The sequence below is a fragment of the Bos grunniens genome, chromosome 25, assembly GCF_055505025.1.
Source record: "Bos grunniens cultivar Pamir isolate PY7600 chromosome 25, Bosgru_T2T1.0, whole genome shotgun sequence".
Classification (NCBI taxonomy): Eukaryota; Metazoa; Chordata; class Mammalia; order Artiodactyla; family Bovidae; genus Bos; species Bos grunniens.
In genome coordinates, this window is record NC_141189.1 from 38,885,978 (window position 1) to 38,899,624 (window position 13,647).

A 13,647-nucleotide genomic window follows, 5' to 3' on the forward strand; every position below is an offset into this window, starting at 1 on the left:
CCTTGTCTGAATTAGCAGTCATGGACTTGAGGGGCCCCTAGGCCTTAACACGTAGGGGACTGCTTAACCAGAGTCAGAGTCGGGATGTGCCCGTGGCACGTCCAGCTCCCTGATTGACTTTGTTTAATCCAGAGGTTTCCCAGGTGGTGCTAGTGGTAAAGAACCCACCTGTCAATGCAGGAGACAGATGCGGGTTCTGTCCCTGGGTCAGGAAGATCCCCTGGAGGAGGGCATGGCGACCCACTCCAGTATTCTTGCCTGGAGAATCCCATGGACGGAGGAGCCTGGTGGGCTACAGTCCATAGGGCTGTAGAATCAGACACGACTGACGCAACTTAGCACGCACACACAGGGGTTCTCACTTTCAAGTGTACTTGAATCACCAGGTGGCTCAGCTGGTACAGAACCTGCCTGCAGTGCGGGAGACCTGGGTTCCATCCCTGGGTTGGGAAGATGCCCTGGAGAAGGAAACAGCTACCCACTCCACTATTCTGGCCTGGAGAGTTCCAAAGGAGTTGCAAAGAGTCAGACATGACTGAGCGACTTTCACTGAATCACCTGGAGAGCTTGTTAAACATGTAGACTCTGGCCTGGAGCGGACTCCAGACTACAGGTCTCCCCAAGCTCCCAGGTGATGGCTGTGAGCATCTGGACAGCACTCTGAGTTTGCACTGTTTTAGTAAAATTGAGTTACCAACAGTTACAAGTCAAGAGATAACAACTCCAGATTTCTGGTTTTTCTTTGAAAGGAGTGAGAGAAGGACTTGCAGTGGTTAAGAATCCACCTTGCAATGCAGGGGACACAGGCTCAGTCCCCAGTCAGGGAACTAAGACCCCACAAGTCAAGGACCAACTAAGCCCACAAGGAACAACTACCGAGCCCACACACCACGACGAAAATCCCTCCTGACGGAATGAAGTTTCCCCTGTGCCGCAACTAAGACCACATGCAGCCAAATAAGCAAGTAAGTAAATATTTTTTAAAACGCTTGACGTCCCAGCATCAGAGGACGCCCTTGGAGGTGACGAGATAAGTTGTCCAAGCCAAGAGTGGCCGGTCCCCATCTGTGTCCTCTCCAGCTCATCGCAGCCCCAGCGGTTGGCTTCCCTTGACTGTGACCTGTATCCTTGTGAGATTAGAGCTTGTAACTTGTGGCCTCAAAGGGTCTTTAGGAAGTGCCTGGCGACACCCTGCCTCGTAAAACACCCCACTGTGTGCTTGGCAGCTTTATGCGGAGGGTACCTGGAGGGAGGTGCTGCTGCTTCCAGCAGGTTCTCAAGCAGATCCAGGCACATGGTGGATTGAATGTTTGCATCCCCCGAAGTTTGTATGTTGAGACCCTGACCTGCAGTGCAATGGTGTTAGGAGGTGGGGCGTCTGGTTTCATTAAATGAGGTTTAGATGAGGTCGTGAGGGTGGTGACCTTATAAGAAGAGATGAGAGCACCCTCTGCAATGCGACACACACAAGAACAAGGCCACGCGAGCTCACGGTAGAGGGCGGCCATCGACAAGCCAGGCAGCGGGCCCTCACCAAATGTGCTGTCATTTCAGTCATGTCCAACTCTTTGCAACCATATGGACTGTAGCCCTCCATGTTCCTCTGTCCATGGGATTCTCCAGGCAAGGATACTGGAGTGGGTTGCCATGCCCTCCTCCAGGGGATCTTCCCAGGGATCAAACTTGTGTCTCATGTCTCCTGCATTGGCAGGTGGGTTCTTTACCACCTAGGAAGCCCCATCAACTGTAGTGGCATTTACTGCTGCATAACAAACCAGCCCCAAACTGGTGGCTTAAAATAACCACCAGTCACTGCTTCTCAGGAAAAATAGTAGTTTTTCATGCTTCTAGGGTCACCTGGGTGATTCTCTTGACTTGGACTAGAATCAGTGAGTCCAGCTGGGCTCACTCAGGTCTCTGCCATCTGATAATGGGCCAGTGGGGGCCTGGTCTGGAGTGACCACAGCTGCAGATGTAGCTCTGATACCTCATCCTCCAGGATCAGGTTCAGACTTGGGGTCAAGGCGGAGACAGGGATCCAGGCAGAGATGTGAAGCTGCTTCTTGAAGCTTCACCCCTTGATGAAAAGCTGCAAAGGGACATGAATGCGGAAAACTGAGCCCATCGCTGCAGCCGAGTTGCTGTAATATGGGTCTAGTTTCATTTTGTTGTTGTTGTTGTTGTTCTGTTTTGTTTTGGGACCATGCTGGGTAGCTTGCAAGGTCTTAGTTCACCAGTCAGGGATCGAACTCTGGGCCCACAGCGGTGAAAGCACCCAGTCTTAACCATTGGACTGCCAGGGAATTCCCTAGTTTCACTTCAGAAAGGGAGAATTTGGTTCAGAGAGGTGGAATGTCAAGGCCAGCTCCCAACCTCTGAGTTCCTGCAGGGATGTGTCTGTGGGTCTCTGTGTCTTTGTCCCCCCACTGAAGACAGCAGGTGGACAGCCTGTGATGTTCCCTACAGGGAACAGGATGCTTGGGTCCTACAGCAGGTGCTGCAGGCCAAAGTGATGGAAGTGGGGTGATGGAAGACCCCTGGACACAGAACGTGGAGGGTGGACTAGAAGTCCTGGGGGTCTGACTGGGAACCTGGAGAGTGCTCTGTGCTGGGCAGTTGCCATGGTGACAAGTATCTCAGCCGCTGGGCTGCTCCGTATACAATCTGAGCATCTGGAGAGACCTCAGTAAAAGATTCCGATCCTGGAGTCACTGGGTGGGTTCTGTGGCCCTGATGCAGCGGCTATCATCGGATTCTTGAGGGGTCTGTGTCCTGCCTCCAGAATTCTTAGGGGTTTCAAATGGTGCTTTTCAGGGAGCCACATTTCTCAGCAGTGTCTTGGTGGGCACTGAAGGGAGGGGAGGGAAATGGCCTGGGGAGAAGTTAGAGAGCCACCCAGTGCCTTTCCTTCCAGCTCTTTCCAGCTCCTTCAAGGCTCTGCCCAAACTCCCACAGGAACCCCTTGCACCATAAAGCCTGCCTCCTCTGTGGAGGCCCCTGGCCTTGGAGGAAGAATTGGTCCCAGAGGCAGCCCTCAGGCCACAGGGAGGCAGGTTGTGTTGCTCTCTGCTGTCTTCGGACCCAAACCCCAAGGGCCTTCCTGGGAGGAGACTGACGTCATCAGGGCCTGTGGCTCAGACCTGACCCCAGCTTGCCGGCCGCAGGGAGCTCTTTCTGATCACCCACCAGGCCCATGGGCGGCTGGCTGTTCCTCAGAGAGCCCCCACCCACAGCACCAGGACAGCATGGAGAAGCGGGAGGGGTGAGTGCGGTGGGCCCGGCTGGTAACCGAAGGCAAAGTGGGCGGGGGTCCGTCAGGGCCACAGGAAGCACACCTCCCCTGCACCCCTCAGGCCTCCTTGGCCTCCTCCTCCTAAAACAAGGGACCCTTCCCAGAATCCCGTGACATCTGGTGGCCACCAGGACCCACCTCTGGGTCCCAGGGGAGCTTGAAGGAAGGATGGGCAGCACCCCAGACAGGCCCCACCCACTCCTGACATCAGGACTCTGGTGCATCTCTGGGACTTGGGCAAAACCCAAGGGAGAGGGGAGAGCGGCCCAGGAAAGTAGACAGCAGGGCCCTCTCCTTCACCTGGACACCTGGCCAAGAGCCTCCGGCAGCCCACCCCCACAACTCCGGGTCAAGTGGGGCCCTGAGTCCTGGATTTAATACTCTGATAAACTGCACATGTCTGTTCTTGCACAGTATGTATATGCGGTGGGTTGAACAGTGTCACCCAAGAATCCGTGTCCACTCAGGACCTCAGAGTGTGACTTTATGTGGAAGTAGGGTCCTTGGTCGGAGAAGGCAATGGCACCCCACTCCAGTACTCTTGCCTGGAAAATCCCATGGACAGAGGAGGCTGGTAGGCTGCAGTCCATGGGGTCGCTAAGAGTCGGACACGACTGAGCGACTTCACTTTCACGCATTGGAGAAGGAAATGGCAACCCACTCCAGTGTTCTTGCCTGGAGAATCCCAGGGATGGGGGAGCCTGGTGGGCTGCCGTCTATGGGGTTGCATAGAGACGGACACGACTGAAGCGACTTAGCAGCAGCAGCAGCAGCAGCAGGGTCCTTGGTCAGTCGTGCCCGTGTGCTTGCTTCAGGATCTTAAGAGGAAATCATTCTGGATTTAGACTGAGGCCTAAATCCAATGACTGGGGTCCTCATCAAAGAGATACACGGAGGAGAAGCTGCGTAAAGACAGAGGCAAAGGGACTTCCCTGGTGGCCCATTGGCTGAGACTGTGCTTCCAGCGTAGGGGGACCTGGGTTTGGTCCCTGGTCAGGGATCTAGATCCCACGTGCTGTAACTGAGTTTGCACACTGCAACTAAAGATCCCACACCAAAACTAAGACCTGGAGCAGCCAAAAAACTAAATAAATAAATACTGTTTTAAAAAACTGCAGAAGCAGGTACAGGAGTGATGTGGCCACGAGCCAAGGAACACCAGGCACCCCCAGAAGCTGAAAGGATCCTTCTCTACAGCCATGGGAGGGAGCCAACACATTTATCTCAGACTTCTGGCCTCCAGACTGAGAGAGAATCCATTTCTGTTGTTTTAAGCTACCAAGTTTGTGGTAATTTTGGTTTGGCAGCACTAGGAAACTGACACAGTGTGTCTGTGCTTCGATATTAAACATGGGATTTTTTTGTGTTCCCCATAATTTCTCCAAAAACCAATCTGCAACCCCTTGAGAGTGGCGTGGTCCCTGTTAAACATGCTCTTGAGTCTTTTAAACAACAGCTGAGTTATTCTTGAACAAACCCAGGGAAACCTCCTAGGCAACAGACAACAGAGGGGTATCCAAATCTAAAACGTTTAATGCTTCTGGTCGGAGCAAACAATTAGGTGCATTTAATGCTTCCAGTCGGAGCAAACGATTGGGTGAACAAGAAATGCTGTGTTTTCCTGGCTGAAACAGACTGTGTGATCAATTCATTTTACAGGGGGAGAAATTCCAGACACAGGCTTGGGTGGGGTTGGGGGGAGTCTCAAATTCCCCTTATTTCAACCTGTGGGGAGACCACTGTATAGCCAGTTGAGGGAAACACCACTCGGAATGAGGCCCTTCTAGATGAGTGGACGTGCCCAGAGAATGCAGTTTCTGCAAAGGGAAAGTCAGAAGGAAACAGCATCCATGCTTCTCCCCAGATGCATGGTGAGTATGACAGTGATGGGTGTCCTCACAGGATGGAGTCTGGGATCTTTGGATGAGAGGTATTAAACAATCAGAATAACCACCTACTTTTATTAAGAGCTTTCCGTGTGCTGGGCGCCAGGCCCAGGACTTCACATCCACTCTCATTTGTCCCACTGCAACCCAGAGAATGAGGTAGGCACTATTCTATCCCCATTTTACAGATGAGGATGTTGAGGCACAGAGAGGTTAAGTCACCTGCTGAAGGTCACACAGCTCGTGTGAAAGGATGGCTGGGGCTCAAACCCCACCTTGTTGAAGTTTTAAGACTCGGGCTCTTAAACTCAGTGCCTGGGCAGGTCCTATTGCTAAAGGGTAATTTGTGTCCTGGCCACAATAGGCTAATGAACAAGATGGAGAAAGAAGCCATACCCAGGGGGCTTCCAGCCCTGAGGTTTGTGGAAATTGAGAAGCCAGGAGCTCAGCATCTCCTTCCTTGCATTTTTAATCCCAAGCCTCTCAAGGGTTAAGAAGAGTAGCTGTTGGTTGCTGATGCTCCAGCGTGGGCCCCAGCGACCTCCAGCACAGGAGGGAAACCGTAGCAGATGCCAGTGTGGTCATCTGCTGCTCCTGTGGCCCACCTCTCTTTGTCCGTTGGGTGACTGGCCCCTCCCCCATCCATCTGTTGCTTCTGGAAGAAATGTCAATCACAGGGCTCCCAGCTGCTTAGCTAATATGCCCACAGGAGTGAGCACATGACTTCCCCAGGGCCAGTCAGAGCCTTCCCTGGGATTTGAGATGGAGAGTCTCTTTCTGCCTTAGAAACTGAGAGCCCTGTGGTTGTAGGCTAGGGGCCGCCAGCAGTCACCTTTCCCTCCATGGAGGAGAGGACAAGGTCAGCACGCAAACTGACACAGAGCCAAGGGGCCTACGTGAGGCTGAGGATGGGCACAGGAGCCTAAGGACACTGAGGGCTCCTGGATGCAGCCATACCTGAAGCAAGGCCCAGCCTGGGCATCCCAGTTACTGCAGACAGGGAATTCCCTTTGTTGCTTAAGCCTGTTTGAGTTGGGGCTTTCCTGAGGGAGATGAGGAGAGCAGGCTCTCAAAAAGAGAGGCATAAGACTCCTTATTGCTCCTGTTAAGGCAAAAACCAAAAACACTAAAGGCAGGTCAGATCAGATTGTGGGATGCCAGTGATGACCTCTGACCTGTTACCTGTTTGCAGGCCCAAGGAATGAAAGGAGAAATGTCCTCAGACCCATGCCCCTCCCATGAAGGAACTTAACGAGAGTCTTTCAATATTGCAGCTGGTACTGAGGATCAGATTTGCCCCCAGTGCAACTGCGACAAAGTCATAGACCCTATCCCACAGGGGAGTCCTGATGCCATGTTGAGAGCCTGGATCCAGCCTTAGCTGAAGCAAGACCTTTTAGACTGGTCAGTTACAAGTGCCCATGAATGGTTACCCTTTTTTGTTTAAGCTGCTGGGAGGTGACTTACAACCCAAAAGGCATAATAAAACAGGAGATTCCCAGGAGACAAAGGGACCTTCAGAGAATATAAAGATAGCCAGAACTGCTTCATCATTGCCTGGAATTCAGAAAAAACACTGGGCCTTCCACTGTCTTCAAGTCAGGGGTGGTCAGGATTAGACCTTCCAGCCACATGCTGTGAAAATGCATTTCACGTCCATGGTGGGTGGCTCCCCACAAAAAGTGGAGCCTGTAACTTATATAACTGCTCACCAGCATATCCTGGGACCCAGGGCTTCATTGTAGGCTTAGATGCTAGGATGTACACCCGTCATTTCTGCTTCTTAGGGTGGGGAACCCTAAGAGTCTTGGGAGAACCCACCTTGTGCTTTTCAGACCAGGTGGTGGGAACAAGCATGTGGTCTGGGCGGGCCCATCACTGTACCTCCTCCCCTTACAGTGATTGGTCCAGACTGAACACAGACCCTGCAGGCCAATCAGTGTTCTCTGTTCCCGCCTGGAAACCGTGATTGGCTCAGGGACTAGCCTGGGACTCAAGCAGGCTGATAAGACTCAATTCTGGGAGGCTGGATGGAACTTGGTCAGGAGACAGATTCTCTTCTGCAGCTGAGCTGCAGGAAAGGGAAAGAGGGAAACTAACAGTGCCGGGGTCGCCTGAGGAGGAGGCCACCCCAGGGAAGCTGGGGGGGGGCACTGAGTCCGACGACCTCCCTGAGCCCCCAGACCTGAATGGGGTCCGCCCACCCCTTGGCTTTTTGTACTCAAAGCCCGGTCATAGAGGTGATTCTGTCCTCAACACCCCAAGAGCCAACAGGGGCCTCCAGATAGCCCAACTTTGGCAGCGTCCAGACCCAGGGCTGCAGCCCACACAGCCTCATGGACACGTGGGGACGTGGGAGGCGAGCAGGCTGCCCCACGGGGCTCTGTCCCTACTACCTGGAGACCAGGGAGCTGCTGTGGGACGGCGCCGAGGAGGAGGAAGTGGCGGCGCTGAGCTGGGAGAAGCGGCTGGTGCAGGATTCCAGGCTGGACATGGAGCCCCTGGGGAGGAAGGACACACATGTTGCCTTTTGGTGGTGACATGGCCCTGGGGCCACTGGGAGCTGCGGGAAAGCTGGGGATGATGCCAATGAAGCCCCAGGGCTCTTCCCACAAGGCTGCTAACCCTCCCTGGGTGCAGAGGGTAAGTGCAGAGGGAAAAGCAGGCGAGACTGTGATGAGACGTGAAGCCTGGCCCACCGCCTTGCAGGACCTTCCTTCCCAGCCGAGCCCTGCCGGCCACCCACCTCTCAGGGGCTTTGCTGACCCAGAGGCCCAGCATGGCCCAGAGGGCACCCCGTCATCTCCAGCCTCACCCCTCCGCCTCCTTTCAGCTCCTCCAACACCTGCCTCCCCTGTCTCGGGACCTTGTGTCTGCGCCTGCTGCTGGAAGCCTTTCTCTCTCACCTACTTTATCCAGTCAAATGCCACCCGGACCACAGAGCAGCACCATCCAGGGGACATTCCTGTGATGACAGACGTGTCCCATAACTGCGCCTTCCAGCACGGCTGTCACAGGCCATGTGGGGCTGCTGGGCACTCGAGATGTGGCTAGTGTGACCGAGGAACTGAATTTTTAATTTTACTTAGTTCTAATCGCTATGTTTAAATTGCCCTCTCTGGCTCGTAGCTGTCGGGTTGGAGAGTACACACTTAGGGCCTAGCTACTCAAAGCGTGGTCTGGGAACCAGCAGCGCAGCGTCTCCTGGAGCTTGTTGGAGATGCCTCAAGAGCTAAGCAATTCGAGTCTGCGTTTTGACAAGCCCCTCCCCCACAGCCATGTGATCATGTGCACACGGCCTAGATCTCAACTCCACTGTCACTTCCCAGAGCCTCCCCCAAACCCCTGCACTCTCACCCACCCTGTGCCCACCCTGGTCCTGGGCTGACAGCACTCTGTGTTAGGCCACCAGCACCTCCTGGAGTATGACCATGGGGCGAGGACCTTCATGGCATCATCACTGCTTGTGTGTGGCTACGTGGTCTCCTGCTTCAGGATGGCAGACCCTGCCTGCCTGGTCCCTCTAGGACCACCAGTTGCCCACCAAGGGCAGCCTTGAACTGGAACTCTCCCAAGGCTATTGAGGGTCAGGGCAGCAGGTTCCCCTACACTGACCAGACAAGACAGGCTGGCAAGCAGCTTCCAGCCCACCCCTTGGCCTCTGCCTGCTGTCCTGGAGGCAGCAAGCCCCTGATACATGGGTCTATGGGTCTGAGTCCCTCTGGGCCTCAGTCTCTCTCCCCCATACTGAGGCCCAGTGGCCAAAACAGGCCACCTCCCAAAGAGGGAATCACCACCCTTTGACACACTGTGGGGTCTCCCTTTGGAGTAAAGATGCTGGTTCAGCATTACCTTTCTTTTGTTTTTCTTTTGCCTCGTGGCTTGTGGGATCTTGGTTCCCTGACCAAGGATTGAACCCATGCCCTAGGCGGTGAAAGCACAGAGTCCTAACCATTGGACCTTCAGGAAATTCCCAGCCCAACATATCCTGTGCCGGCTACACATGCCCCTAGAATCCCTACAGCTCCACCTGGGATGTAGGTCCAGACCTGACATCCTCTTGGAGCTTCAAATCTACTCCACGGTAAAGAGTCGGACATGACTGAGCGACTGGACAACAACAAAATAATTTGAAGCATTGCTTTTAGAAGGAAACTGACACAGCCATGTCATGAGGCAGGATGCAAAATCACATTTGTTTTTAAAAGATAGAACACGAGCTGTGGCCGTTTCATGTTGATGTTTGGCAAAAACCATCACAATATTCTAGAGTAACTATTCTCCAATTAAATAAGTTTAAAATTTTTTTAAAGATAAAACACAAGGCCTGGAAGAAACCACTATTGAGTGCTTACTGTATGCACAGACTTTCCCCACCCATCTTATCCTCAGGACAACTGCATGATGTAGGGGATCCAGCGGTCCCCGTCTAACAGCTGGGGCTCAGAGAGGTAAAGTGACTTGCCTGAGGTCACAGAGCAAGCTGGAAGTGCTTGGAGGTCTTAACCTCCCTGTCTCTCTGTCAGCAACACTGGGGGAGAGTTGTCTGTGAGGCATAATTCTAGAATGTTCTAAAGCAAACCAAACCCAGTTTGATGGAATTCTAGGAGTGAGGAAAGGTACAAATAGGAGGGCTCAGGCCCCTCTTCTCCCACCCACCCAATCAGTCTGGTGTGTTGGGCCTCTGTCTGGGGTTTCATTTGAAGGGAAGTTTCTGCAGCTGAGGCTGAAGCAGAAGAGTGATACGATCGCTCATGATAAGGGGCTGAGCCACTGGAAAGTTTATCGGTGCCCACGTCAGGGCCCCACCCCTAGAGAAGCTCAAGGGCAAGTGGAGGAGGTGAGTGAAGTGCCCCCAGCCTGGAAGGAAGGGACCTCAGGCGTGATGCAGGCCTGGCCCGGCAGTAGGGGTGGGGAGTCGGGAGGCCCCATACCTGAAGTCCTCAGACGCCAGCACCTCGTAGTAGTAGAGGAGTTTGCACCTGGGGCCGGGGCTGTGCAGGGCCGTCAGGACATCCTCTACACCCGGGAGGCTGCAGGCCACGTGGGCAGGAGGGCTGTGCATTTGCCATTGCAGCAGGTAGATGCCAGGCCACCGGGTCACATGGGAGCCCTGAAACACAAAAGCCAAGCCTCAGGCCCCAGTCCTCCTGGGGAGAGGCGCCCCTTTCTAAACCAGCTCGCCAGCAAATCCTTCCTTTTGGGGTGTCCCAAAGTCACCTGTGCTTCCCCTCTGCTGTTACCCCATATCCATGGCAACTGAGAGCCTCCCTTTTAATCTGGTGGGGAAGTCAGGGCCTAGAGGGTGCAGGAACTACAGATGTGTGGTTTGGCTAAAAACCTGGATTTTCTTGGGCTTTCGTCCTGCTGAGTGGGATTTGCAAATTGAGGAAACCTGGAGAAAGGGGTGTATGGGCTTCCCAGTTGGTTCTGATGGTAAAGAACCTGCCTGCCAATGCAGGAAATGCAGGTTCGATCCCCAGGTCGGAAAGATTCCCCTGGAGATTCTAGCCTTGCCTGGAGAATCCCATGAACAGAGGAGCCTGGCAGGCTGCAGTCCATAGGGTCGCAAAGAGTCAGACATGACTTAGCAACTGAGCCTACACACACAGAGAGGGAGCTTAAAGGTGTTTAGAGTTTGCCGAGAGCAGAGGGACAGCCAGATAGGAGGGTGTCAGTCTTTATAAGAAGAGCAACTTTGTAAAAGGGCTGATGTTCAGTGGGACCCCGGGGCAGAAGATGCTGGTGTGTGATGTGACAGCCATCTGCCCAATTCACCTATGTCACCTCCAGCAAGATCTCCACTGCTCACCAGTGCGTGCGTGTGTGTGTGAGTGTGTGTGTGTTTGGGGCCAGTGATGTTTGACCTGCAAGCACCATGGAGTATGGGGGGGAGAGTGGTCAGCAGGGTGGCCCAAGTTCTGGTGGCATGTCCCCAAGTGCTGTTTCCAGACCTACAGTCTCCCTGCTGCGTGGGTGCTGAAACGTGACCGTGTATCAGGAAACCAGGCCGACGTGAAGGAGGCAGACATCAGGCCCCACACCCAGGGCTTCTGAGCCCGCCACGCAGCATGGGGCCAGCAACCTGCATCTCTGACAAGAGTCTCGGGAGGATGCTGAAGATGGGGCCCTGGGGTACCAGGTCTCGGACCTGCCCACATCTGTCTTTCTCCCTTACTGTCCTGCGGGGTCTCTGAGGCCAGGGACCGGGTCCAATCTGTGCACTGCTGTTCCCCCGGAACCCTGGCACGCGGCGGACACTCGGTCCTGCGTGATCATGATGAATGAATAAATGACCCAAGAGATGACCTGGATGCTCTCCCCTTCCCGGCAGATGAGCGGGGCCTCCACGCAGCTGAAATTTGCACCCAGAGCCCAGCCTCTGTCCATCAGCTGCCCACTGGCCCTGGCCCCAGGCTCCCGGGGGCCCGGCATGGACGCCTGCTTGGCATGGTACAGACTGAACACCACGTCCCCGCGGAGGATGTCGAAGTCCCAGGTGATTACTGACTCCCTCTCCAGAATCTCCACGGTGACCTGCAAGGGGACAGGTGACAGATGAGGTCTGAATGTCTGGTCTGGAGGGGGCTGGGATGCAGAAGTCAGCTGCAGGTGTGTGGGTGCCCACCCTGGTCTCTATTCCCCACCCCAAGTCCAAAAATTGCTCTGGACAAACAGATCCACCTCTGTCTGAATCATCTGGGACGATTCCCTGCACCAGGGTGACCACAGCCAGTGACAAGCTGATGTGAGGCCAGCCCCCTGCACCGCTCTCCCCTCGGATCAGACTGGGCTAGACCATGGCTGCAGCCAGCTCGTGGTTTAGCTTCTGTCCCTAATGGTAAAGAACCCGCCTGCCAATGCAGGAGACGTAAGGGATGTGAGTTCAGGAAGATTCTCTGGAGGAAGAAATGGCAACCCACTCCAGTATTCTTGCCTGAAGAATCCCATGGATAGAGGAACCTGGCGGGCAACAGTCCATAGGGTGGCAAAGAGTCGGACACGACTGAAACGACTTAGCACACACACCGCCCTCCTTAAGGGTTTCTCCTGAGGCTGATCCTCTACAAGTCATGGGCACAAGAACCCTCATCTCAGTCTCTGCTTCAAGGTCCCTGACCTAAGATGACACCCAACCCAGCGGGCCCTCCCAGCCCGGGACCCCAGCACCTCGTGGGGGGCCCCGCGGAGCACGCTGGCTGAGTGGTATGTCTCTCTCCACTGCCACAGCTGGTCTTCATTCTCCTGATCCTCTTCCGTCAGATACAGGGACTTGGGGACCAGTCCTCCTTCAGGGACATTACACTGGGGGACAAAGACACCGGGTGACAGTCAGGGCCCAGCCAGGCCTGGCTGACCCAGAGGAAGGCGCTCTGTGACCCCTGAAACCACACTTACAACATGCATACAGAGCCTGACGATCGGAGAGACCTGGCAAGCTTGGCAAAATTCCTAGGAAATGTCTCTCTCTCTCTCTTTTTTTAACCCTGAAATCATGCAGGATTGCTCTTTGAGATTTTATTTATTTTTGGCTGCACTGGGTCTTTGTTGCTGTGTGTGGGCTTTCTCTAGTTGCATCGAGTAGGGGCTACTCTTTGCTGCAGTGGCTTCTCTTGCTGCGGAGCTCAAGCTTAGTTGCTCCGAGGCTTGTGGAATCTTCCCAGATCAGGGATCAAACCCATGTCCTCTGCGTTAGCAGGCAGATTATTAACCAGTGGACCACAAGGGAAGTCCCGTTTGAGATTTCTGCTGGAGAAGGGAAAGGACCTGCCCTCCCGCATCAGATGAGATAAGGGTCACCCCCTGCCTCACCCCCAGGGGAAATGATATAAGGTGTCTGGGGCACCTCCCCTGGAACCTGTTGCCTGATCATCCCTTGCCGTGCAGCTGTAAGTTGGGAATAAATAAATCCCTTTGGGTACACTAGCTCCTGGGTCCCGGCCGCTGGGACATTTGAGTCTCCTCCCCTTGCAGTAGAGGCTGCAAAGTCAGCAGCTAAATGCTAACTTCTGCCTGGCAACCTACTAGATGGGGATTCAGAAGGGTAAGCCCTTAACGGCCTGGTCTCTGAGCTTCTGGGAAACTTCAGCTTTGCTCTTGAAAGCACCAGCATAAGGTCCCTCCTTCAAAGAGGAGTCACTTCTCGTAGGGGCAGCTTCTAAGACCAACTCTGTAAGAGCCAGCAGGGTCCTCCCCAGCTCAGAGCACGCACAAGGGGTCTGCCCTCCCCCAGCCTCCTGCCATCTGCGGCCGTGTCTCCCTGAGGCCACAGACCATCCTCGCCGTGGGCGCGGAGGGCCCGCTGGGGCCTTACCAGGCACTCTCCCCCAAGGAAGTCAGGAATCACATCTTTATCCAGATAATCGACAAGGCCTCCGGGGCCCTGGTAATTGCTGCCACTGTAGATGAGGAACTTCTGTCTGGTGTTCTCATTGATGAAGGGGCTGATCTGAAACAGGGGCGATAAGG

The 13,647-nt window shown here is 54.4% G+C and overlaps 1 protein-coding gene across 2 annotated transcripts in view; it reads right to left on the reverse strand.

The window, feature by feature from the left end:
- Window positions 1-4,807: 4,807 nt before the first annotated feature.
- Window positions 4,808-13,647, reverse strand: part of SEC14L5 (SEC14 like lipid binding 5) — a 40,614-nt gene continuing 31,774 nt past the window's right edge. For both annotated transcript variants that reach the window (XM_086375930.1, XM_086375931.1), the window contains exons 12-16: window positions 13,493-13,627; window positions 12,349-12,483; window positions 11,488-11,715; window positions 10,113-10,291; window positions 4,808-7,679 (exon numbers count right to left, since the gene is read on the reverse strand). In XM_086375930.1, coding sequence (XP_086232056.1) covers window positions 7,571-7,679; window positions 10,113-10,291; window positions 11,488-11,715; window positions 12,349-12,483; window positions 13,493-13,627 — 786 coding nt within the window. In that variant the 3' untranslated portion in view covers window positions 4,808-7,570. The remainder of the gene's footprint in view (window positions 7,680-10,112; window positions 10,292-11,487; window positions 11,716-12,348; window positions 12,484-13,492; window positions 13,628-13,647) is intronic.